The sequence below is a fragment of the Danio rerio genome, chromosome 5 (assembly GCF_049306965.1).
Source record: "Danio rerio strain Tuebingen ecotype United States chromosome 5, GRCz12tu, whole genome shotgun sequence".
In the NCBI taxonomy this organism is placed as follows: Eukaryota; Metazoa; Chordata; class Actinopteri; order Cypriniformes; family Danionidae; genus Danio; species Danio rerio.
The window spans coordinates 30,110,171-30,137,906 of NC_133180.1; the positions used below are offsets into that span (position 1 = coordinate 30,110,171).

Genomic DNA, 27,736 nt, shown 5'->3' on the forward strand with positions numbered 1-27,736 from the left:
TCATGTATGCATCTAATCTAATGTATGCATATACAAAATGCATATTAAAGTAAAAAGAATAAAGTATAATATGCATCTGTGTATACAGTAGCTTTATAACAGCCAATACAGAATGATTGTATAGCTATGGTAAACAAAAACAAATTCTGGATTCATGATGTATTGTTTTGTTTGAGTGAAAATAAAAAATATAACAGATGACAATAACTCTTCTAAATTTAAAATAAAAATATTATTTACTGCGCAAAATGAAAATTAATCAAAATACAATGTTTTCATGCATATTAACTTTGATTTTTAGAAAATACAATACCATTAACTTTCTAGGAAAGCAATAAAGAAATAACCATGATTTTCTCATTTTGTGAAAAAAACAGAGCTCCAATGACATCATTTTATTCTAAATATGAATGAAATGTTATCAGACGATTGAAGTGTATTAAAAAACATGTATTTTGCACACTTATCTCATAAATCTAGTAAATCCAGAGAAATAAATCACTTTTCAAATCACTTAATTTTTTTAAGCCTGTACATACAGTTGAAGTTAAAATTATTAGCCCTCCAGTGGTGCATTTATCTTTTCAATTATTTCTCAAATTAGGTTTAGCAGAACAAGGAATGTTTCACGGGATTCCTTATAATATTTTTTCTTCTAAAGAAAGTATCATTTGTACTATTTTGGCTAGAATAAAAGCAGTTTGTATTTAAAAAAAAAAAAAAAAAACTTTTAAGGTCAATATTGTTAACCCTCTCAAGCAATATTATTTAAATTAGCTGCAGCCATTGTTAAATAATGATTTGCCTAATTACCCTAACATGTCTAGTTAACTTAATGAACATAATTAAGCATTTAAATTGCACTTTAAGCTCAATACTAGTATTCTGTATAATAACTAGTAAAATATTATGTAGGCTACTGTCATCATGGCAAAGATAATTTAAATCAGTTATTAGAAACTAGTTATTAAAATTATTATGTTTAGAAACTATAGAAATTAGACAAATAAAAATAGTGTTGAAAAAATCTCTGTTAAACAGAAATTGGGGAAATTGAAAAAAATAATTCAAATTTAACAGGAAGGCTAATAATTCTAACATTCAACATACATACAGTAAATACAATCAACAACTAACAAACCTTAATCTGAATTCATTCACAAACAAAGTGATCTTCAGTGAATTCAGAGAATTTTGGACAACTAGTCTACTGGACAAATTAAATTACATTACATTATAGGATACTGTCAAATTTTTAAATTACAAATAAAAAAACATTAAGAACATCACAGAAAGCTTTATTTACCGCAGGTAGAACATTAAAATTATGTAACCATTTCATAGTGAAATTTATGCATGTGTAAAAACAGATTAGAAAACCGCCCTGATCTCTGCTCCTGAGAAGACACGCAATAAAACACAAGCCAGCAGAACTCCATCTGTTCCATACTTCCTCTTTTCCCTTGCTCATGATAAATCACTAAAAGCCTGTTATTTTAATACCAAATATATAAAAGTGTATGCTTAAAATTGTAAAAACGCCTATTATGCTAATGTGATACATTTACAGAACCTCTTCATCATCTTAAAATACACCATGTGAGACATGCATTTAGATACAAAAGGCCAAATATTCCTTTGACTAAAAGTACCGTATTTCTAAAAAAAATGTCCTCAACGGCAGTGACCAAATAAAAAATGATGCTGTTCCTCTGCACAAATTGTTCTCCCTTGCAGCTGAGATTCAGCAAATGATGCGTTGAACTCCTGACAATATTTACTTGTTAAAGGCCTCAGCGTATCCTGTTATATGCGTGAAAGGCTCAGGGTTGAGTTATTGCTATAGCAGTGTTAGAAGACTGAATGTGTTCCACCTGAGCAACAGTCTGATTACTGAGGGTTTGGGCTGAGCTTTCTGCATGGTTCCGGTCCGGAACGACCTCAGAGTACCTACATTTTCCAGAGCCACATTGGCAGCGGAAGTACTTTTTCTTGATTTGCCAGTAATGATCCCCATAGTCAAACCTGAGGAGAAAGAAGATTCATTTCAAATAGTTACAAATGCAGACAAAGAAGACAGAAGCTAAAGTTGCAGGAGCCTTATGGAAGCACATAGTAATAATAATAATAATAATAAACTTATAAAGGTTTACCCAAGCTCATCTCCAGCTTGAATATGCTTGCTTGCAAAGAATGCAATACGAGGAAAGCGCATGTCTTGATGTTTGGTGAACACTCGTACTGGGAATAGATTGGGCTCACAAAGATGATTCATAAACCTGCTAACATTACCATAAAATTGTCCATCAATGCAGTAGGCCTCTCCAACCTACAAAAAAAGGTCGCCATTAAATACACAAATATAAAGCTGCTTCAATATTATTGGCATTTTGATATACTTTAGCGCCCCCTGAAGGCCACAAGTATGACTAGAGTAGAATTAGCTTAATGAAAATAATCTTGACAAGCCAAACCTCTTAACTTGCCTTATTGTCTAGGTTGAACATGTAGGAGTCGTTTTCCCGAATGTTAGCTTCTCCATCGGAAATTATTTCACCAGCAAACCTGCACAGAACAAAATCCTCAGTGCAAGTATTGGACCAAAGCAGCATGAGATTAATCATGTCTAAATAATTAATAATTCCCCTAATGGCTTTCATTTTTGCAGAAAATTTCACATTAAATGAATACCCATGACACTGGAGTCAGTAGGAGGCTTCTTCAGAATGCAGGCAAAGGTTTATTGAGATGGTTTGTGTAATTTTCACACTAAAATTCTTGTATGTCAAGTTTATAAGAGGATATCTTTAATGCAATCCACATAAAACAGTGATTCTGAAATGCTTTCATGATGGGCTGACTTATGTACCTACATAACCCAGTATGTTTCGAATGATGGTCAATTCTGGTTGCTAATGACTTTTGGTTTGTACTTTTAGAAAATAGGTAAACACCCAAAATTGCAATAATATATTGAGCATTTTTTAGACTGCATAGAGCAGCATTATAACAGCATTAACAGAACATTAAATAGGGATGCAACGATTACAGATGATAGATTTTGTTTTTTTATTATTTCCTTTATTTTGCCAGGAGATCACATTGAGACAGTACTGTCTCTTCTTCTAGTAAGACCTGGTCAAGACGGCAGGCAGCGCAAAAAGTTTCACATAAAAATCACCAAAAAAACAATATCACAAGATTACAAAGTAAACCATTCGGAAAAAGGTCAGATAGTATCCTTTAAGACGTTGTATAGAGGATGTTTAAAAGTACTTAGAGTTGGAAATGTATCAAGATTAAGCAGGTTTTGCAGGTCATTCCAAGCCCTAGGAGAAAACCAAATACAGGAACCAAATCTAGTGTTGGTTATTTACTGTATGTGAAATGTTAGCAAATTAGAAAGATAGGATGGTAGTTTACCTAAGAGGGCCTTTAAAGTAAATAAGTACAAATGTAATGTCTCCTTTAATTTAGAGATAACCAATCTAAGGAATCATACAAAATGCATTGAACGATTATAGTTTTTATTATATATTGATTAAAAGTTGTACGATTATAGTCTGAGAAATATTCATAGTTATCACGATTATTATGCATTCATTAATTTCAAAACACTACTAGTTTAATAAATCACACGAAAACTTATATTTGAAAGGGTTATTTATTGCTGCTCAGTAACCAAATACAGCACATAATAATAATAAAAACAAACAACAGTCCAACAACAACGGACTTTGGTTTTTAGGGATTTAAACACAAGTAATAATTTTACACTAGAATTTAAATAAATAAAAAACAATGAATAAATAAATAAATAATAATATGAATAAATAAAAAAAATTATTTGTCTAATGTAAATCTAGGCATCATATCAGATAAGTGTTTCTCTTTTAAGAGAACAAATTTAGTTAAAGGCTGCTAGACTTCTGTCTGAAAGGCACTTTTGACCAACTATATTACAAAACTTTTTTGGTAATTTTATTTTGTATTTTTTTTCTCTTTGGAGTAGAATTGTGTTTATTACATACATAGTATAAAGCTGATCAGTTAGTTCTTGTCAAGTGACTCAAGCCATTCTTTCAACTAGATGAGTGTGGTGCTGCGTGCACACTTGATTACCCAATTTGCGCACAAGAAAAGATTAACAAACTTGCGCTTACAAAAGACACGGATGCGAGCCCTTAGCTAATAGTCTTAGCCATAGTTAATCCAGCGTGTGTGCATATTAGCCTCTGTGAATGAGCTTAGAACTTAAAACTAGTGCACTGTTGTCATAACTTTGTTCAATTGCAGCAGTTTTGTTCCGTGCAGAAAGCCTTTGAGAAGCCTTCACGATGACTTAATCATGACGAACTAAAGCATGGTTAATAGTGAAATAAGTTAATCGTTGCATCCCTAGCCTTAAAATGCATAATAAGCTAAAACCTCCCCACATTATCATGAGCAGAAGAATCGTAATTGGTCCAGTGTGAGATAATAAAAGCTCTCATAGGAAACTCTAATGATTCCACATTCAGTCACGGTGTCATCAAATTCCACCTTTGTTTGTTTTGCCATCAAGTGGCAAAAACTGCATACTGTGCCTTTAAAAGTATTCATTATAATGCAAAACATTTCACAGACATACTTTTAAAAATCATATTCATGCATGCATTTGTTAAATGTAAAAAGGCAACTGATATTTAAATAAACAAAACAAAAAAAAAAGTGTCATACTCGCATACAAAACCTCCCTCAGGAATATCCTGCAGTGTTCGAACTCCCCAACCCATCCTCTCAGTCCTAAACACTTGCAGCCTGAGCCTGCGAATGAGACCATAATGAAATTATGCACATGAATTCAGAGTTACATGATTTAGGCTAGGGCTGGGAGATATGGCAAAAATGCAGTCTTGGTAATTATTTTCCATATTAAACGATAACGATATTTCAACACAAGTTGTTAATGCTTCCAGATTTAAAAGAGTACCCCAACAATGACTGAAGTCACAAAAATTAAAGGGTCCATTAAATGGCATAACATAAATCCAGCTGATAAATTGTCAGTGGCTGAAAAATCGGTGAATCTCTAAAATCAACACACTTTTAGATTCCCATTGTTGCACATTTCTGCAGTGTGATTGATCAATATAGAGTGAAAAAGTCCAGAGCTTATCATTGTTATTGAAAAACATGATTGCGATATGATATAGTTTATCAGCTCAGCCCTAATTCAAGCAAGAACGCAATATGTTGGTACAGGACGATTCATGAATCTGCAGAAACTATATGATGCCTTCATGTCAATCTGGACCTGACACATATTTCTAGCACTTGTTAAATCTACATCTCAAATAATTAAAGGCAGTTAAAAAGCTTATGTTAAAAGGAACATCCAGCATGGTGTATCTAATGAAGTGAAAAATATCACTCATATTTACCGAAGGCCATTCTGTATGACTCTATTCCGGCACGTTCTCCAACAGGAACAGGCGTGGTTACACTCGAACAGAAAGGGTGGATCATCCCGGCAGAATTCTTTTAGCAATCGGCCATCCTAGGCATTAAGAAACCATCATTTACTCCAATCCTAATAATAAGCTCAATGCAAATCAGATCTTAATGCGATCACGTTTAATAACTAGCAGCTTGTCACCGAACAGCTGCTAATGAGCTGTGATTGGCAACATTTATTGTTTATATGTCACTTTATTATCAGCTTGTCATTCATTCAGCTAAAGTGAATAATTTAGCACTAGCATCGGCTTACCTTGCCATACCAGCAGTGCATGCTGAGCTGGCCACAGATACAGCTGCTAGACGCACAGTCATCTTTACAACTGCAGTGCTGTTCCAGACAAACAAAGATGAGCATTTCATCAAGCTGTAGTAAATGTATTAACCTTGTTGTGGCTTTTGACTTTACAACACTGAATCTCGTACCTGTAAGTGCTTTATGTTCTCATCTATATTTACTTGGGAGGTAAAGCAGTTCTCCGGAATGTATTTGAAGTTGCTGGGGCAGGGCTCGTGGTCCACCCCATTCACACAGGGCACAGGGATGTCCTCATAGCCTCGGGACACATCTCTGAAACACCACACAAAACAGTTCCACTGTGATTATATGCAGATTTTTTCATATATTCTGTGTACAACATTTAATACATTCTGATTCCAATACTTCTCAGATGTGCCCAATGGCTGATTTTACACCTGCAGAGATCAAAAGAAAAGCAGACTCGCAAAATGTGTGGAAAATATGGATTTTGAGCTAAATGAACAGTGTGGTGTTTCAGCTGTGGCCAGTTTTCATTGATTTTGGTATTGCACAGACGCAGCAAAAAAAAAAAAAAACTGTTGGGAAAAATGCAGTACTGATTGATTTAAGATAAAGATTGCAACCCTGAACATGGGTATTATAGTCATGACATTTTCAAAAGCAGTAGCAATTGAGAGCCAAAAAATCTGAGCTTTGCATTATTGCTTTATGTCAATTGATATTTTGGTGTGTATTATCAATATAAACAGGCATGTGATCAGCTGAAGACTAAACAAATAAGGAAGGCCAAACCCCCTTTAAAAAACAAATATTAATTATGAATATAAAAATATACATTTCCTGTAGTTTAATCGACTCTTTATTCCACGTGATAATTAAACTACTAGTCAGTTAACAATTTGAACTGTTTTAAGCAACTAAATCATTTAAAGGCCTCAAAATATTAAGTCCAGTTGAATTGAGTAGCCTAATATACTTTAACATTCCACCCTAAAAAAAATCAGACATTGTTAAAAACAGTTTATCACTTTCAGTTTTCTTTTACTACAGCGTAGTCATTGCTTTTTAATAGGTTTAGTTAATTATAAAATATAGTTTTATAAATTTGTAGTATCATCTAAACTTACGACACTTTAAGGTAGGGTAGTGCAATAATCGAAAATCCGATTTCGATTTCGATTATGGCTTCTAACGATTATGAAAAACCATTAATCGAGATATACGATTATTCTATTATTTACCACCCCCTGTCCAGTTGTCCTCACTTGTTGCTCTTAAAAGCGCGAAAGACCTCATGCTTGTGTGTGCGATGCGTGCAGACAGTCAGAAGCATGCGGTCTGCACTTGGTCTCGTTCGCACATTGTGACAGCAGAGAGCACACACATCTAAAGTCATTAACGTGAGCGCTTTAATGTTCAAATAGGTGTGAAAACGCGGTGTTTAGTGATTATTCATATTAACCCTCATTTTGTAATAAACAAAGTTGAGGATCAAAAGACAAGTGAAAGCGAAACCATTAAAGTGACAAGAGCACAGCTGCCGCCTGTTTTATCATGATTAATAAAACAACGAGAAAAACCCTCTTTGCTCTTGACTGAAGACTTTTGTAGCTAAAGTGTTTTTCTTACGGTGAAGATGCTAAAAGCACAGTTTGTTTCATATTTTTATTCTATTACATTTATTTCTCTTTCCTTTGCAGGGAGGAAAATAATATATGCAGTTGAAGTCAGAATTATTAGCCCTCCTGAATATTAGCAACCTTTTTCCCCCAATTTCTGTTTAATGGAAAGAAGATTTCTGAACATAATAGTTTTAAACATTCATTTCTAATAACCGATTAATTTTATCTTTGCTATGACAGCTCATAATATTTTAGTAGATATTTTTTTAAATACAAACATTCATATTCAAAGTGTGATTCAAAAGCTTAATTAGGGTAATTAGGCAAGTCATTATATAACATTAGTTTCTTCTGCAGACAATCAAAAATATATATTGCCTAAAGGGGCTAATAATATTGACCTTAAAAGAGGTTTCAAAATATTTAAATTAGCTTTTATTCTAGCCAAAACAAAAATAAGCCTTTCTCCAGAAGAAAAATATAAGAGGAAATACTGTTAAAATTCCTTGCTCTGTCATTTGGGAAATATTTATTTTAAAAAACATTCTCAGGAGTGCTAATAATTTTGACTTCAACTAATAATCGTTTGGAATAATCGTGATTACAATTACGACCAAAATAATCGTGATTATGATTTTTCCCAAAATCAAGCAACCCTACTTTAAGGTATTAAATTTGAGGTGCCCGGCTGCAGCCCTACAGTAAATAAACAACACAAGAGCAGATGACTTGCAGCGGATAATAACAAATGTGCATCCTGGCTTCATCTATAATGTACATAGAGCACACGTGGTCGTGACATGCAATTGTAAGTGTGAAAAAAGTGTGCACAGCAGCACGCATTTGAAACAATTTCATAAGCTTGCATATTGTCAGTGGCTTCGTCATACGCGTTATGGACCACACAATATCATTATATTATTTACACAATAGCCTAGGTAGGTCTACAATTACAACCCTGAATAACATCCAGAATGCAGCAGTTACTACTCAATGATAAACACTGAAGGGACAAACGATCAGGTCGTCTGCTTTGAAGACGATGAGCCTCAAGATGACAAACATTACCTGCATAGGAGTCTCTCTCTCAGACTTTCTCGTCCTCTCCTCGCATCAGTCAGCTTCTTATTGGTGTTCAGGATTGTCCACATTTTGGAGTTTATATTACAGCAGCCCAAAGGAGTTTCGCCATCTCTGTTCTTCAGGTTTACATCCGCTCCTCGAGACAGAAACAACCTAGAGAAGAGCATTTCCATGAAAAATGAACATCAGATTAATTCAGGGATTTTCAAATTGGGGTTTATACATGTCTGAGGGGGCTAGTGAAGAGGAAAAGCTACTACTGAGCTAAATCACAACAATTTTAATTTAAAAGTATCCTAAAATTAGAAGTGTTTAAAATTAAAATAAGCTTATGTATGTTTTAAATGTTTCAGTATTTATTTACCTCCATGCCAATCAATCATTTACTGACATCATAGGTGATAAAAAATTGCTGAAATATTATTGCATGAGGAACTACAATCCTAAATATAAAATGCATCTGTACAGATTCTTGTATTAAGACTCAATTTATAATTTTACTTAATTATTTAATTATTAAATATTTTTATACCATTCAATATTCTGTAGTTTGTTTTACATGTTTGCATTTTTAAATATATTTTTTAATCAATTTATGTTTGAATTTTTTTATACTAATGTAAAATGTTTGGACAAAATGCATGAATCAGATTTAAGTGAATAAATAAACAAAGAATATGATAGTGAATAAATCAAATAACATTTTACTTATTTTTATGAAATGTTATTTGATGGATTCGCTATCATATTCTTTGCTTATTTATTTATTTAAATTTTGCTTTAAATAATTTTTTGACAACATTTCATGCATTTTGTCCAAACATTTTTCTGGATCCCAATTTGAAAACCCTTCATCTAAGCCAGATCCACCTTAAATATAATAAAATCTCAGACATTCAATTTAACAAATAAGTGAGCTGTTCTTGTACTTACATGACGCAGTCCAGTTGGTTCTGTCTGACAGCGATGTGAAGAGGAGTGTCTCCATGGACGTTCACCGCGTGCAGGTCAGATCTGTGGTCCAGCAGCAGCTGAGCGATTTCATCACAGCCAGAGAAAGCAGCCCAGTGGAGGCACAAATTCTCCTCCTGAACACAACAACACAGCACAGTATTCATCTCCAGTCCATCACACATACATTTATACAATGATGCTCAAAACCTAAAGGCTCCAGAAGATTTCTATCTCTATTCTGCACACCAAGACTGCTTTCATAAATTAAACAAAATAATAATAACCGCATGACAATTTATTCCTCTGAAGACCAAAACAATTATAATAAGCATCGTTACTCTAATCTTTATTGTCACACAACCCTTTGAAAATCAGTCTGCAAAGTTGATGTAGTGCTCCAAAAACATTTAAGATTACTGAAAAAAAATGCTGCTTTATACATTTTCAGGACTTCTTGATGAATAAAAATGTCAATATTATTATTTAACATTTACTGCTTACTTGTCTTTTCAAATTCATTTATTTATTAAAATATTGCATTTTTGCTTAAACTTACTTCAGAGCTGCACAATATTGGGGAGAAAAAAACGTTACTGACATTTTGTTTTCCTACAATACATTACAAAAATATATATGTTTTTCAGTATATGAACCAATTTATTTAATGTATTAAGTATATAATTAATTTCTGTTGAAAACTGTAAAAAACATCAAATACTAATTCAGTCTACTTATAAATGTTGTGCTTAATTCATTGTGTTGTTTTTATTTTGCCATTTCTTTGCAATTACATAATAAATTTGCTTATTAAATATCTGAACAAAATAGATTCAAATTATATCCTACAAATCATTTATAATGCTAAAATCTAATGTTTTCATATATATATATTTTTCTGCAGGCAGGGACACTCTCCAGTCTGATTTTCAAACAAGGTGAAATAAATGAATCAAACAGTTGGAATATTAAGATGGGACTTTCAGTTCCCAGACCTTATCTCTTATTTGGACATCAGCTCCTGCTGAAATCAGCATCTTCACCTGCTCCAGACGCATGTTCTCTGTGGCCCAGGTGAGAGGAGCCCATCCGCCATCATCCTGACCAACACAACAACAAAATCAAAACACTTCACCTTAGCATCTAAACACTATTGCCTTGTTGACTTTTCTTTTCAAAATGCACCTTTATCAGTTTGTGTCTGTAGATTTTAATTAGATTACATGTTTTGAGTTCTTAAAAAGAGTTTTTTTTTTTCCTGATCAGAGCCACAAATCTTCTATTAATAGACCAAACTCTAGAATTTGTATTCATATCCACATTATAAAGGTTATAACAGAGGGATCTTGTCATATTAAACTTGCCGGACTGAAAATTCATCATTTACATATTTAAACATAACATTTAGAAAACTTGTAATACAAAAAAGTTAGCAATTGTTTATACAAAAAAATTAACTGGGGAAGCATGATTTATTTTTACCCCATTCACCAAGAGTGTTCAGCCTAAAAACTGTCACATTAGGTTTGGTGTCCATCTTTAAGTTGAGAAAAAATACATGTAATCATAATTTTTTTATTGTGATATTTGATGACTTTTCCTAATTACAAAATGTTTGATGCCAATTTGTTAAATAGCACATACAGAACACATGTTAACCTGGACCACAAAACCGGTAGTTAAACTGTACATGTCAAAGTCTTTTGACTTTTCTTTTATGCCAAATATTATTAGAATATTAAGTAAATTGTACATTTTTAAATGTAAATATTAAAAAACTCGCTTTTGATTAGTAATGTGCATTGTAAATTTTATTTTTTTTTGTTTTGTTTTGCTTTTTTTTTTTTTTTTGAGCCCTCAAATATCAGATTTCCAAATAGTTGCATCTCTGACAATTATTGTCCATTTCTAACAAACCAAACATAAATAGAAAGCATATTTATTTAGTCTTCAAGTGATATATAAATCTAAATAATTGGTTTTGTCATACAGGGTCATATATACAGTTCTATTTTTTCATTATTTTCTTTCATTTATGAAGTTTTACAATTAATTACAGTTTTTCTCTTATTTCGCTTCGGTGCGTTTTTAACAACACTAGTGCATTTCTGCACAACAGTTAATGCATTTCTCAAAACAATTAGTACAAACTGCAAAACCCAGATGATAACCTGCAAAAGCGCATCACATGCTCAAAATGGATGGTTCATTCCCTAAAAAGCAAGTATTCATGTCAATCAAAGTGTCAGTGTCATCAAGATGAAAAGTCCTGACACCATTGTGTATGAACAAGATGGTCAAATGGCTTTGTCGTGTTTTCATTATGACAGTTTACTCTGTACGTTTTTTCATTGCAAAACAGTCAGATTTTGGTGACACAACCAGGAAATGCTCAAGACAGAACTATATACTATTTGCACAGCCATTTGAAAACTACAGTAAAGTTAGACATCACTGCATTTAGTGGGGTATCTAAGTACAAGACATTGAATATGTATGTTTCACATTTTTACTGCATTTGCTCGTTGCAATTCTAATTTATTCACAACAAGGCAAAAGAATAAATACACTCTTATTTACAACAAACATAAACTTCCTTTGGGTAGAGCTGTGCACAACTGTAAACAATATTGCAGAACCTATTGGAACTGAACCTACAACATACACAGGTCTGTAAATCATTCATCAAATTGTTCAATTTTTAATATATTTTCAGGAAAATAAAGATTTAATTTTTCTTTATAAAAATGCTTGACATATTTTGACAGGTAGTTCAACATTTTTGTAATGAAATGAGGACTAGTTTTATATGGAATGACTATTCAGCATTCACAAGATTAGTTAATTTTGACTGACATGACATAAGCAGATGATCATGTTATAAACAGCAGAGAGATGTGTAAAAGCAATTGATGCATGTCCAAAAGCATCTGCAATGTGTTGGAAGGAATGAGAAACTGCTACTAGGATGTGCACAAATGACTAATTGTTTAGAGCAGTGGTTCTCAAACTGTTTTCATCAAGTACCACCTCAGAAAAAAATAGTCTCTCCAAGTACCACCAAAATGAGCAGTATTGAAATACAGTAGCGTAGTAGGCCCAATAAAGCAGCTACAACTCTGCACAGTTAAATAAATGTGGCAGATTACCTCAGAAATATAGGCTATATGTCATATATGGCATATTATATCCATCATTTTAGATACATTTTGAAATGTGTGTAGCATGTACATGACATATTTCATTCCTCCGCGTACCACTAAAGGAAGCACACGTACCACAGTTTGAGAACCACTGGTTTAGAGAAATGCATTAACTATTGTGCAAATGTAAACAGTGTTGAGAAATGCACCAAAGCGACTGAGAAAAACTGTAACTATTTAGTTGTTTGTTTTATAATGGACTTTCCTACTTCTTTAGGTGATACACTTCTGTTATTTAATTTATTTATTAAGCTCAGGATAAACTGACATTTGAGTAGGGGTAAAAAGTTTATTTTAAATTTATAGTTATCATTTAAATCACTGGAGTCACCAAACAATGGGGCAGTGGAGCAGATCTCAACATAACAGGACAGTTTTACCTTACAGTTGACATCTATGGATGGCAGGGAGAGCAGATACTGCAGCACATTGGTATGTCCAGCTCTGGCTGCCAAATGAAGACATGTAGAGCCTCTCATATCCTGTGAAGACATCAGTAATTATTATTATTATTCTTTTATTAAATTGAATAATGAATAGGTTTTTGAATAATAATAATTATTATTATTCAATACCTCAGCTCAATGTTTTGTATCTTGTAAAATCTTTCTGCCACTGTACCTTATGTGCAGAAGAAGCACCAGCTTTGAGCAAGTATTTTACATTTTCTAGATGATTGTTGTTACAGGCGTACATCAGAGGCGTTCGCTGCTCAATGTCACACATGTCTAGGTTCGCACCAGCCTGAAGAGGAATAAAGAGATCATTTAAGCATTTATTAAAATTGAATGGACACATAACGTCAGATTATAATAGATACCTTATAATAGATACCATTTTTAGATCTTGATAAATCTGAAAAGCTTGGATAATTCATACGCAATATAAATTCATTTAAAATCCCATCGCACATCAGAAATAAACATGACAATCAAAAAATAAAATGTTGCATGTACAGTATGTCTGTGAGAATAAATGGTGCTATGACGCATGTCTAATCTAACGTGTTAATAGATGAATGAATGAAACTTAATCTTCAGTTCTCCAGAGCTTTAAATTGTCACTTTACAAGTTTTCACCATTTCACTTCATAATAACATAGAGCTGGGCGATACGGCAAAAAAAATTATCACGATAATTTTTTCATATCAGTCGATATCGATATTTATCTCGATAAATGTAAAATCTTTATATCTATCAAATATATAAGATTTTCAGCATGCCAATGGCTTTGTGCAGCTGATTTAACACATTTAGTGAAATGTTTTAGCTGTCTGACAATATAAATAATAAAATAATAAACAAAAGAATAATCTTTATTCAGCATTTACTGTTCAAGTTTTCAACAACCAAAGACATTACCTACAAGTTATTGAATATTATTGTTCAACATCAGAAGAAAAAAAAAAACGGTTTGGAACAATGCGAGTTAAAGGTCACATCATTTTCAGTTTTGGATGAACTCTCCTTTTAATGGTGAGTATGGTGAATTTAGGGTGAATTATACTTTAATGTATTTATCTATTGATTGTTGATAACTTTTTTATCGATAGACCTTATCGATGACTGATTAAGCATGGACATGTAAAGGTTTAGTTATGCTTTGCGCTGTGAGACGCATCCACGCATTACATCATCAAGTGTGTGCAGTTTACCTATGCTGTCACCCTCTTGACATCCCATATTGCGGGATGCATAAACCCTTGTTATGCGCATATCTCTGATATATCCGCGCGTGTTTTAACCAAATTAGTCTGACAGACTAGCACGAATAGCAGACTGTCAATTTACAAATCGCGCATCACAACGAAAACATGCGGGGAGCCTCTCCATTTACACATCGAGCTTCTGAGCTCCATCCAAGTTTATTCTTCCGAGGTAACCCAAGAAATCTATCAGTGCAGCGAAAAGACTGTCTAGTTCATGCTGCTCAGACCGCGCTTAGTTAATGAATTAAAATGAAACCGTGAAAATAGTTTGATGGACTGTTTTGGCGCTAAAGCATACAGCGGGCTTGTTAAAGCGCTTCACCTCAGATGTTATTCGTTCCTCTTGTTTATGCTGTAGATGACTGACCAACAAAATATACATCAAAATTAAGTTACACATTATACAAAATGAAATTCGTTACAACAAGATACATTTTCAAGGAAATATGTTTAAATTTATTTAGTTCGTGTCCGCCTTAAACAACTGCGGGTGGATGATGCTTCGCTCCGTGGAAAAAAAGGATTTAATTAATGATCCACTGCTGTTGTAAACGTCTGTCATATATTTGCTGTTTGCGGTGCACATTACTCTGTTTTGTGTCGGATAGCTAAAAACTAAGTAGCTCATGAAGTCTAGTGACGTTTCTTGTCAACAGTGTCTGTGATTCTGACCTTTTTTACTTCCTTTCTTTCATACTCATTTAAGTGCAACTAACACTGTATGGCTGTAAACTTGTACGGCGTGAGGCATCTGGAAGGGCAGGCTGCAAAATGCTTAGGCAACGTTACGCATAGTGCGAAAATATTATCGAGCAATTATCGAACTGTGTTACATCCAATGATGTATTTAGGTAATAAGTTGTTGGTGTGAGTGGCAGCTTATTGCTCCCCCCTTTTGTTTTATTAATCGCTCTCTCTCTCTCTCTCTCTCTGTCTCTCTGCCTCTCTCTCTCATTGAGCAGCGTTCCAAACCAGCCGCACCTGTTTTCAATCAGAGCAAATCGGATCGGTTGCTGTTGATTGAGCTTCCAGGCTTTATAAAGAGGCAGAGCGGCAAAGCACGGAGAGAGTCCCTGTTTTCCCTAACCCAGCGATTATAGTGTGATAGAAATTTTGGCTGGATATTTAGAACTGTGAGTTTGTGAATCTTGTAAGATTATAGTGGGAATAAGAGTGACGTGTAACTTTATGTGTAAAGTAAGCCGTGTAGAGAGACAAGTGGTGATTTATTTTGGGTTTATCATTTAAGTTTCCTCCTGTTTCTGGATTTAGCCAGGTTGTGGGGTAAGAGCATTGTCATTGATTTTGAGTTTTCTTTTATATATATATTAGGAAATCTAGAACTTTTTGTTAATTTAGGAAGTTTTTTGTTTTGTTGGTTATTTTGGCCTTACCCTCTCATAATGATTTTGGTTAGGATAATTTTCATTTAAGTATCTCTTTGTTTTTGTTTACCCTGTCTGGAAATGTAAAAAAACAAAATATTGATTTTGTTAAACAGTGAATAAAAGATAACATTTTTCTTTTGAAATCTCTTTTCAGAGTTTTTTTGTTATTATTATATCTAAAGTGAACGTATGCTGGGATAGAGAAAAAGGAGATTCTCCACGCACATTAATTAAATTTTTTTTGGTTACCTTTGTCCCCGTACCCCTAGAAAAAGGGACTTAAACGTAACAAACTGTCATTATCGTTTTATCAAAACTTTTTATATCGTGATAATTATCGATATCAAATTATCGCCCAGCCTTATAATAACATGAAGAATCTTTATGACAAACTATTAAGTCCAGCATAACAAATGACAGAAACATTAATGCTGTGTATTAAAACACAATTCTTAAAGTAATTATTTTTTGCAAGTATTACTTAACAACATGCATTTTGTTCTACTTCTGTTGTACACATTTACATTTACACATGGATTACATTTACAGAAGACTTAAGACAGCAGTTGAAATCTTATTTCGTTACTTAATTACATAATTTACATTTGTTTCATCTAAAAATGTCCTTAATTATGGAAAACACAGAATAAAAAAATAAAATAAAATTGATAGCAATTCACAAAATTTTAAACTAGCTCTCTCTGTGGAGTTTAATTGGGAAAACAATTAATTCTCGTATACATTCTTTCACTAGATTTAACAGATGTCAAAGGTTTATCCTCCCATATTAATAATAATTTAATACAATTTAATATAAATATTGATATCATCTGATCTGGGGAAAAAGATAGGGTGATAATGTTTTTGGCCATATATTATCGCCTTCTGATATACGGTGCAGCCTTATATTTGTTGCACCTTCTAAAATATAGGAACGAATAAATGAGTTCTTATTAATAAGTTAAGAGCATCAGATTCTTCTGTAAGATCTTAATCACATCATTGTTTGGGGTTATTATTTTTTGTTGTTATTTTAAAAGAGATTAAAATTTGGATTAAGCAAATACAAACTGCAGTGACAGCATGTACATAGTTAGAAAACTGTTTTAAAACAAATGTATTTCTTTTGAACTGTATAACACTGAAGAGTAGAGCAATGACAACTCAGCTCTGCCCTCACAGGAATTATCACATTTACAAAATATACTTAAAAATAACAGTTTTAAACCTTTACAGTTTTAAACTATAATAATGTTTGACAAGAAGACTTATTTTATTGTATTTTAGATCAATTAAATGAAGTCTTTTTGGTAAAAGAGGCTAAGACAGAGAAAACAGACATTTTATCAACCCCAAACTTCTCAATGGCTGTTTCAATTTATGCACATAGAAACATGTATTTTCAGCATTAGCAGTACCTGCACCAGCACATGGCAGATGTCTTTATGGCCTTCCTCAGCAGCACAATGTAGTGGAGTCTTCCTCTTCTCGCTGTCCATCCGCAAGTTTGGGTCCACACCTTCCACTGATTAGACACCACACTTATCAATCACAAAGTCATTTATTTCAACATGTATAAAGCAATAATTGCTTGAAAAAGGCCTTACCCAGCATATGCAAGATTCTCTGCAGCTCTCCTCTCTTAGCAGAGAAATAAAGCTGCTTTGGGGGCAACTTGAATTTCTTATACCTTTTAAAAGATGCAATAATTATTTTAAGCCATAGGTAGATGCTAAGCCGTATGTAGAAATGCAGAATGATGAATTAAACTAATTTTCTTATGCACTAATTTAAATGACACATGAACAGAGATCCTTACTTGCCATCCTCCAATGCATTTAAAACATTTTCTAGGGATTCTTTAGCAGGATCTCCTGCTCCATCAACCATGACAGAGTCTGATTTAACCCTGCTGTGAGACAATCATAGCAATTTTTTTTTTAAATCAGAGTGAGCAAACACATCACAACACAAAGCCCTGTTTTCACCTGGAATCAAAATGGCCAATCCCATAACAAGTGGACAAGACTAAATACTAGGGCTGTGGTATATAAAAAATAATAATATATATATTTTTAAAGAGACCAGAACAGGAAAGCATTGCTCCCAGTGGCTCAGCTGGTGCTACGATTGCCCTTTCTTATAATAGACTGTGAACAGTTTAGTTTCTTATCAGTTATTATTTCATTATTGTAGCCATCATTTTAACCTGTTCTGGCATTCCCTATATCGGTCTCGATTGCTATATTTGTGAAATAGGCCTATTCTCTTTTTTATTAATTCTGAGCTCATTGTTTTTAACAAAAGATGGAGCTGTATGTTTTACAAACATTCAAACTCTGCTACCATCCAAATCCTTATAAAGACCACTTGAACCTAAAATAATCATTAACAAATGTATCAAAAAGTTTAGGTCAATTACAAGAGCGCTCATAGTGAGCTTTGTTTACATAAATCTTGTGACATAAAAGCCAACTTTTTAAAATAACCTATTTTGCACAATTTTGATCTATATACGGTAGTTGTTTATACTATATTTTAAGTATTTATAGCATTAGTTATTATAGTTAGTTTAGCTCTCTGGAATGTTAGTTAAGTAAAGGTTTAAATAGCTCTTTTGTCCAGTGTTGTGTTCATATTTATGATTATGGTCAGGGCTTGACATAAACTTTTGATCACCAGCCACTGTGGCAAGTAGTTATCACGTGACTGAACGATTTAATTTTGCAGACATGTCAGAAGATGTGAGCTGACCTAATCATAGACAAAAGAGCAGGTAAACAATCTCTTCCATATCATTTTAGTTATGACTTGATTGTAGTGTGATCAACGTTTGGGCTAGTTGTAGATGAGTTTAGAATCTACTTTTAATAATATTAATATAATAAAATATAATATAATAATTTTCATTATTGTTAAATTTTAATACTATTGCACTTTAAAAATGTGTAATATTTTGGCAAAAAATTAAACAAAATAAACTAAATTACTTAAAAAAAAAAAATTTGTACATCTCGATGAACGAGACTTAAAGGTTTCGAACTTCCTATCACTAAAGACAACAGAGCTCATCATGACTTGACTTGAACATACAATGTCTCGTCAAACTCACAAGCGCTCATCCTTGTGAGCATCTGAGTGTCTAATTAAAAAGTAAAATCTGCTATTTAAAAGTAATTTCATAGTCGATTCAAGAGGGAATAGCGATTCATTTTGAGAATCTTAGAATGAATTCAAAATGAATTTCTTTAACAATTTTTTTACCACAGCTCTACTAAACACAACAACTAAACAGACAGAGGGATTTAAAAGAATTTTGGCTACATCCAGAGGTAGTCGATAATGCACTCAATCTAATTTCTAGTGTAATTGCTCATGACGCTATCAAATAACATAAAACAATAACAAAAACCACCTTCTCTCTGCCTACTGACATAACAAGTGAACATTATGGAATGAGAGTGATTTAAAGACATGCATTTAAACACATACTCCATTAAGGCGTTGTCTCTCTTGTGTGCCGGCACAGCAGCTGTTGGCACTGAAGCAACACAGTCAGGTTTGGGGATCGTGACCTCCTTAGCATGACTAGCCTCCTCACCGCAGTGAGGGCAGTAGACCTGGCCTCTGATCAGAGATGCACAGCTCCGGTGGAAGCGGTGAGAGATGTTCCCATCTGGCTGACACTCCATAAACGTCCCCTGAATTACACAGAGCAGCATAATTAGCTTTGCAGCGTATAAGTGTATCAGAGCATATAGTTAAGCTATTAAAAGGTGAACACAGTAATGCTTCATCTTAAATTGCACTGACAACCCTTACAAATTCTTCTTAAATTATACAGAATTTCAGTGACTGTAATAAATACTACAAATGTATTCTAAATGGACATCACAAAATATGATGTGGCTGATGCCAATAGCTGCTATATTGTGATTTCAGAATTTCTACAATAGCAAACCAAGGTTATCACTTCACTAGCATATTTGTTAACAACTGAAGACAAAATGATTAGCCTTAATGTAAAACTAATATTTTTCAAACATTTCCCATTTGATGTTTAAAGAGATGGTCCACTATAATATCATATTTTAAACTTTAGTCGATGTGTAATGTAGATGTGTGAACATAAACAACATCTTTGAATGTAATGCACTCAAAGTTCAAAGGTAGACATTGGCTTTTAGAGAGTTAGCTTAGCAAAGCCTACAGCGAACAAAGTTTGGAGACTACAAAAAATAAGTATATCCAGGCTAGTGAGATCACAAATGCTTTAGGTTACGTGCACACACCCTGCGAAGAGGCATGCCCAGAGGCGTTGTAATGTTATAGCAAAGAAAGCTAAAATACCGTACGACGTAAACGAGGATGAAAAGAACAGGAAATGATGTTTGGCAAAGTTAACAATTTAGCTACAAATTCATATTTATACGTCAAACCGCTGCAAACACCCACAATCATCAGCAGCGTTTGCGAATGCTTTTTTAGTGTCTCTTTATGCAGCTGCTTTCTGTGCGTTCTACATCTCAAATAACAAACTCGCAAAAGATATGTGAACGTTTTATATTACTTACATATGCTTATAAACCCAATATTAAAAGGACACTTGTCAGATTTTATTTTAGAGAGCAGGCATGAGATTCAGCTTTGTGCTCTTCATTTTTCTGTCTGATTAAGGCAACTGCTGCTAACACCTTCTCCAATTACACAGCGCAATAGGGGCTTGTAGGGGTGTGACATGGTGATGTGGTGCTGATCTGTGAATCACAGCACATTTTGTTAGCTGACAAATCAGAGCCTCTTGAGGGCGGGTCTTTTAGAGGAACTAGGAAATATGTAGTTTTCCTGTTAGCTGTGTAGCAGTATATTATCAAAGTAAGATACATGAAAAAATAATGTGATTTTCACACATTGCTTTGCTTCTTATAAATACAACCAAGTCTTAAAAGCAAACTCTGGCCATTTTTTACGGTTTCCAATTATATTATTCTTCTGGAGAAAATATCATATATTCTAGATTGGTTAGAATAAAAACTATACATTAAAAACTGCTATAGCCAATATTATTGCCCCGTCTTATATTTTTTCAATTGACTACAGAACAAACCACTGTTGTCCAATTATTGTCTAATTGCCAAGCTACTAGAATTGACCTCATATCCTGCAAAATAACTTGTCAGATTTTATGTATTCAGAAATATTACGCATGCCATCATGGCAAAGGCAAGTTAAATTAGTTATTAAAACTATTGTGTTTAAAAATGTGTAAAAATGTATAGAAATATCTCTGTTGATCATGATTAATAAAAAATAAAGATCATAATAGGATAATGAAAGATAAGGATCCTGAAATTTTAGGGGGTTACACTAAATATTAATCATCAATTAACATTGTTAATATTTTTTATTATATTATCATGACTTTGGAACAATCTATCAACAGAATAAGTTTCACTTAAAAATATACTACATTGAAAGTATTCATATTCATGAATAATATTCATATTATATAAATAGAAAGACGTTTATTTATTTTAAAGATATGGCAACCTAGGTAAACATTAAAATGCACCTTTTAAAAACCTAAATAATCTTACAGATCCACTCCTGTATCTTTTACTCACAGCTCTGCAGAAGAAGCCACAGCCTGGACAGCTCTGGTGTTTCACCATTCCTGCACGATGATCCTCACACAGTACGAGCTGTGGAATCCTCAGAGATGGACGCATCAATTCCTGCTTCATGATCACTTTCCGACATAAACTCAGCTGGAGAAAGAAAGAAACTCAATCAAATCACTCAATCAAAAAACATAGCTCAAATAATCACCCAGAAATGCAGTTAATACAGTCACACACATTAATTCAATTGTTCTATTGAACTGGTCTATTAAGTCTAATTGTTCTAATGCAGTTGGAACACACTGATCCTTCAGCAATGACAGTATGACAGAATATGCAGTGTGCACTAGTAGCTGTATTTAGCATTCTAAAAATGTCTGTTGCACCTGAATAAAAGTAACTAATCAGTTAATTTTGAATCACTTTCACAGACAACTAAATGTGAGACATGTTTTACCTTCCCATCAACACTCTCCACAGCCATGCACTTGCCCTCAGCCAGTGTGACTACATCCTGGTTCTTTGGCGTCTCCATGCGGCAGCTACACAGTGGAGGCTCTAACGTGTCATCAGTTTCCATGTTCTCTTTATCCTCCCGTAAGCCTGTTACAAGAGAAACTACATTAAATTTCTTTTTTACATTTGATTAAACAGTAGTTCAGGAACCAAACTATGTACCTTTCTTTAAATAAATGTACTTACAACCTTAAAGTATTCTTAAATAAAAAAATAAATGTAAAATATTGGGGAGCTCCATCACTTAGGGCCTATCAATAGCACATTAAAGCAATATTAAATGGTACAATTAAAAATTAAATTAAACAAATGTAAAACAATCACAACAAATTATAAAGACTCTGCAATTCTATTGTGAGTAAAATGTTTTTAAAAATCACCTGCAACTTCATCATATTATATCAGATTCAATGAAAAATTGCTGCAAAAATGTGTTTATTTGTATACAACAGCCTGCAGATGTGTAACCATTAAATTTTGTCCACTGTGTGATATAATTTGGCTCAGTTTGATTTTAAACTGAAGTTTTGTACCACGTCAAAGTGGATAGGATTTCAGACATGTTGTTACACTTACTCAATGCCTATTGCAGTGAAATCACAAAACTTCTTCATCCCTCCTCTCGTCACCCCATAAAGCTTAAATATAGTTCTTATTGGTTATCAAAGAGAACAACGTCTGCACTTCCTCTACTGACACAATAGTCATTTAAATGGTTAATTTAATGAGATGATTTAAATTCTGTCTTAATTTACTTCCCCTTTACTCTTCACGCGCCCTTTTCGAGTTTCGTTCGTATGTTGAACACAAAAGAAGATATTTTTAAGAATGCTGAAAACCAGTAATCAATGACTTCCATAGTATTTATTTGTCCTACTATCAGTGTAATTGGTTACTGTTTTACAACATTCTTCAAAATACCTTTTTTTGTACTCAGCAGGGGATTTTAAGATGTGAAATGAGGGTGAGTAATTTATTATTTTGGAGAGAACTACCACTTAACTTAGCATATCTGGTGTCTTTTGTTGAAGTTCAATGATGCTGATGGTGACGATTCTTTCTGGTTAATCAGTATCTACACTGTTTGCTTGTCACATTATGGTATCGGTACAGCTGAACTGTACACTCAGCTGATGTGCTAATAAAACAAGTACCAATTCTAGCAATAAGTCCTGTAATTCCCCCTAAAAAGTGAGTAGAACTAAACCAAGCTGCACCAAAAAGTGGAAAAGCAACAATGTCCGAAATCTCTGTCTGAACACAGAATGCAAGCAGTGAGCATCAATACTATGGTGTAGAGAGACAGAAGTTACACACCTGTGGGGATCGCTGTGAACAAGCTATCATGAGCCAGAGCATGTAAAGGCAGCTCTGTGTATTCCTCAGCAGGGCCTTCTGGAGCATCCTCAGTTTCTTTGTTCTTGTGCGGTTCTGCATCCTCTATCACAGCAGTTGAAGTCTGTTTCTTTGGTTTCTCAGAACTAGCTTTATTTCTGAATGCCTCCTCAATAGACATCTGTCCACCCTTGGATCCGGTCATACGTAAAGCTTCCTGCAGGGTTTGGAAACAAAGTCCAGATTGAAATGAGAAGAATAACTTGGTTTCATGCAAGAAGTTTCTAACGGGCAAGATTTCAGACCTGCAGGTTTGAGGAGGATAACGACACATTCGCTTTCTTGGACCCTTTCGGTTTCTTTTTGGGAACAAAATTATATAAACCCATTTTTCTTTTCTTCTTCTTGGGGGCTGCAGAGGGATACAGCACAAACAAAGGGACGGGCCCGTTTTTTTATCTAAACAATATCATTTAATTATGCTTAGCTTTTTAACTAAAAATCCCACCTGTTTGTGTGGAGTCTTTGAGTTCCTGAGGTAAACTGAGATGCTGTGTGGGTGATGACTCCACGTCTCTCTCATACCCACTTCTCTCTCTGTTCAAAGTCTATGGTGTTTCATTAACAAAAACAAGACAAGTACTTTTAATATACAAGTCTTTTTCAGGATGTTTGGGGCCAGAAAGTTTAACTAACAATTTTCCAGCAAGTGTGCATTAAGTTCATACAAACATGACCGTAAAGATTTTAAGTAATCTTTTGAACTTTTTATTCATCAAAGAATCCTTAAAAACACTGCATGGTTTTTACAGAAATATTTAAGCAGCATGACAAAAATATTTTAGAATACTTTATAATAAACGCATAATGTATAAATACTAGTGCTGGGCAAAGATTGTTTACAATTAATCTCATCTAAAATAAAAGTATGAATACAGATTGAAAGACTGAGATTTCTGAGGACTTACTCTATTGAAAAAATGTTCAGTGCTTGGGGTTTGAAATTTTATTTCTTAACTATCTGGATGAGGAAACCAGCCACTCAACCTCTGTGGATACTTCAGTGACTTAATTTACTTATCTTACATATTTAATTACTTATTTTTACTTCTTTATTCTATTTTCTGTTGTCACTTGGTAAACTATATTGTCATTGTTATTTGTTTTATTGAATCATTGTATGGGATTTGTCCGAGACAGTACTAAGTGTGTGTGTGTGTTTTTTTCTTTGCATATATATATATATATATATATATATATATATATATATATATATATATATATATATATATATATATATATTTATTTATTTATTTATTTATTTATTTATTTACTGTCTATGCGATACACACATGCATATATAAAAACAAAACTATTTTGCTACATAGAATTTAAATGTATATATTATTTGTATAATATACAATATATATTTAATATACAATATATTTTATATCAAAATGTAGTGGCAAACCTTTCGTGCACATCTTTATGTACCAACTTTTGTAGCTAGTCCAACTATATATATAAAATAAAAGTCACATAATTTGACCACCAGTAAATTTTTTTTAATTTGTTACTGAACAATTTGCAGTAAAATACTGAATTTGAAAACAAAGCAAAATAATCTCCATCCACATATAATGTTTGTTCATGTAATATACATCTGTTCTCCTCCACATATTTAATGACACTCAAGCATTGCCATAATTTTCCCACTGGTCTGATTGCGTACACAACCAACTGTAACCAACTGAGAAAGTCAATAACACAAGCAGACAGCGTGTTACCTTCAGAGCAGGTGGAGCTGGTGCTGATCTGACCATAGTTTTCCAAGCTAGACGTGGTGGAGCAGGCTTCACCACTTTAACCCCCTCAGGTTCTCTCTGCTCATCCTCTTCACGTGCGGCTTCAGGTACGGACACAACAGTGATTCTCTTGTCAGCATTATCAGACCCAAAACTCTGTTTCTCTAAAGTTTCTGGTTTATCTTGTTGGACAGAGCTGTGGTTTCCTGAGATAATGTTTTCAGCTGGTGGTTTGAGGGATGTTTGACCAGAGAGAAGCTGAAAGCTGGACCCTGTGCTCTTCCTGCTGCCTGAAGCACTCAGTTGTTTACTGGCTTTTGGAGAAGCACCGAGAGATTTAGGCCTTTTGCCTTTTCTCTGAGGATCTGCAAGGCTGTCCATACCTACAAGCATGATGAAATATGAAAAACAGTGTGCAAACAAAGAGCATTTCACACTTTGAAGAATACACTGAAATTTGAAAATACTCTTGCATTTAAGACCAGAATACACTACACAAATTTTGTCCAGAATATTTATATTTGTATTATTTATAAGCATTCAGTGAAATCACCTTTCTTGGTCTTGGCCATGGCAGAGGGAACCTGGAGCAATCCGAGATCTCCAAGTTCCTTTCTCTATGAAAATGAACAGTGTTAAAAAGTGGAAAAAAGCAATAATTGTTCTAGAAAATATTTGATCTCATATGCATATTCTTGTCTAACATATGCTTATATGCATTTTTGTCATTTAAATATAAAAAAAATAATAACAAAATAGTATGCATAAAACAAATGATCCGGACTGGTTGCCATGCTGCCTGCAATTAAAAAGCTGATACAATTGCAAAACAATTCAATCTAAAATGATCCCGCATACACTGAAAGTGTCCTGTGTAATTTTAATTTTGGTTTATTTTAAAATGTAGATATGCTTTTGTGTCATGCATGTTTAGCAATATTTACTGAAGATACACACTAAAATCCCATTCAGTGTAAAAAGTTTATAAATCTGGTCATGTTTATTTACTGTAAGAATCATTTCATGACATAGTTAGTTAGGTAGTTTACTTTATTTGTCCCTGTAGGGAAACTTCATTTGGAGCAGCACAAACTTACAGAGACTTCTGAAATTTCACATTTGGCATTTATATAAATAGTTTAAAAACATGGTACCCCTACTCTAAATAAATATCCAGTCGACTAGCCCTCAACTGCTACTGAAGGAGAAGGAGTATGAAAATTTTATTGCTTGAGGTACAAATGAGGTACTTAAACATCTGGGAACACAATATAAACGTGATGATCATGATCATGATGGCCTAAAGTACTCTGTCTTTCATATCACACAATATCACATATCACACAAAATCTTGCAATACTTTCAATAATAGCACTGTAAAACATGATCAACAATCTGTTTTAGAGATTGACATTAAGACAATAGTTTCTTTAGGAAGCACATTCTCTATTCTCGCATATTAAAAGGTTATTTTTACACAGAGCAAAATTCTACTTGATTGTCATTTTTAATATTTATACTTTACTTCAAAACCCTGTTTTAACAATCCGTTTATCAATTCAGATTTTTTTAAAATACTTGACTGTCATTGTTTCCAACAAGTAACACATACATATTAAAATACAATTTTCACTTTTCAAACAATGTCTATTTCGCATAATGATAGTTCAACGATTATTTCGCTCATGTGTTTACATTTTATTTTGACATCAAACCGTTTGTTTATTTTTTTTTTGTATTTGTTTGTTTAAAGTAGCAGCTTAACCAATACAATATTTCAGCTTATAATTGGATACTTTTTTCACTTCAATCATTCCACTTTTTTATACAATATAGAAAGTAAAAAAACACAATTTAAAAAAATCTAATAAAGTAAATAATAACAATAATGATCAATTAATAATGTAAACAATATTAATAAAAAAATTACACAATTTGGGCAAGGGTCAAATACATACCTAATTGTCAAAGTCTATTTGAAGTAATATTAAATCTTTGTTCTTGGTCTGAAGAGGAGACTGTGAGAGAAAGCTTTCTGGTTATTAAATTAGAAAATGCATTCCTTGCTAATTAAAAGCAAGTAGCAATTATTTTATGCTCCTACAAAATCTGGATAGAATAACCCCACACATTCAGTCCATTTAGTGCAGCTATTTCTGAATAAATTCATTTGAAGGCGAAGGAAAAAATTTATTTTTTTCCACAACATCGTATACAATTGTATTATTTAACATGAAGCGAATTATACTGTATGGTGAAATCTAATAGCTATTTAGCTCGTAAACGACCAATTTAAAACAATAACAACGACTGTAGGGGTTGCTTTACATAAAAATTAGCAAACTGCATGCATGTGGAATTTTGGTCCTCAAATCTTTTCTGACTGATTTTGAGCCAAAAAATCTTTTCTTGCCCTCCAGAACGCTAAATCTAACTTTCTGTGCAATACAGAATAGGTCTGACATTGACAACTCGGTATCAGACTCGTAGTTCCTTGTGTATTAATAACTAATAAACAAAACATTCACTCGTGTTTATGACAGAAGTAGCTTAGTGCACTCGCTGTGGGCGGAAACACAATGAAACAATGTAGCAAACAGACCGACGCGCGTGACAACAGACGAGTGCGTGCAGCTATAAAGACAACACACGGCTAGAGATATCTCACATATTGCAATTACAGCGGCTTAGTGCATACTTACCGGCTAACTTCTAATGGCTTGCATTTTTGTACAATATCTC

General features: G+C 33.4%; 1 protein-coding gene across 5 annotated transcripts; it reads right to left on the reverse strand.

The window, feature by feature from the left end:
* Window positions 1–1,281: 1,281 nt before the first annotated feature.
* On the reverse strand, window positions 1,282–27,736 carry ehmt1a (euchromatic histone-lysine N-methyltransferase 1a). Of its 5 annotated transcripts, none has more exons than XM_005171779.6 (24): window positions 27,697–27,736; window positions 25,548–25,611; window positions 24,977–25,377; window positions 23,698–23,797; window positions 23,495–23,601; window positions 23,172–23,406; window positions 21,796–21,941; window positions 21,342–21,485; window positions 19,210–19,418; window positions 17,537–17,626; window positions 17,325–17,407; window positions 17,136–17,242; window positions 13,242–13,364; window positions 13,001–13,102; window positions 10,413–10,517; window positions 9,400–9,554; window positions 8,452–8,619; window positions 5,926–6,070; window positions 5,753–5,830; window positions 5,424–5,539; window positions 4,720–4,806; window positions 2,487–2,565; window positions 2,154–2,329; window positions 1,282–2,025 (listed from the first exon to the last, which is right to left on the reverse strand). In XM_005171779.6, the coding sequence occupies exons 2-24, from the start codon at window positions 25,564–25,566 to the stop codon at window positions 1,824–1,826; spliced, it is 3,177 nt and encodes a 1,058-aa protein (XP_005171836.2). In that variant the 5' UTR covers window positions 25,567–25,611; window positions 27,697–27,736; the 3' UTR covers window positions 1,282–1,823.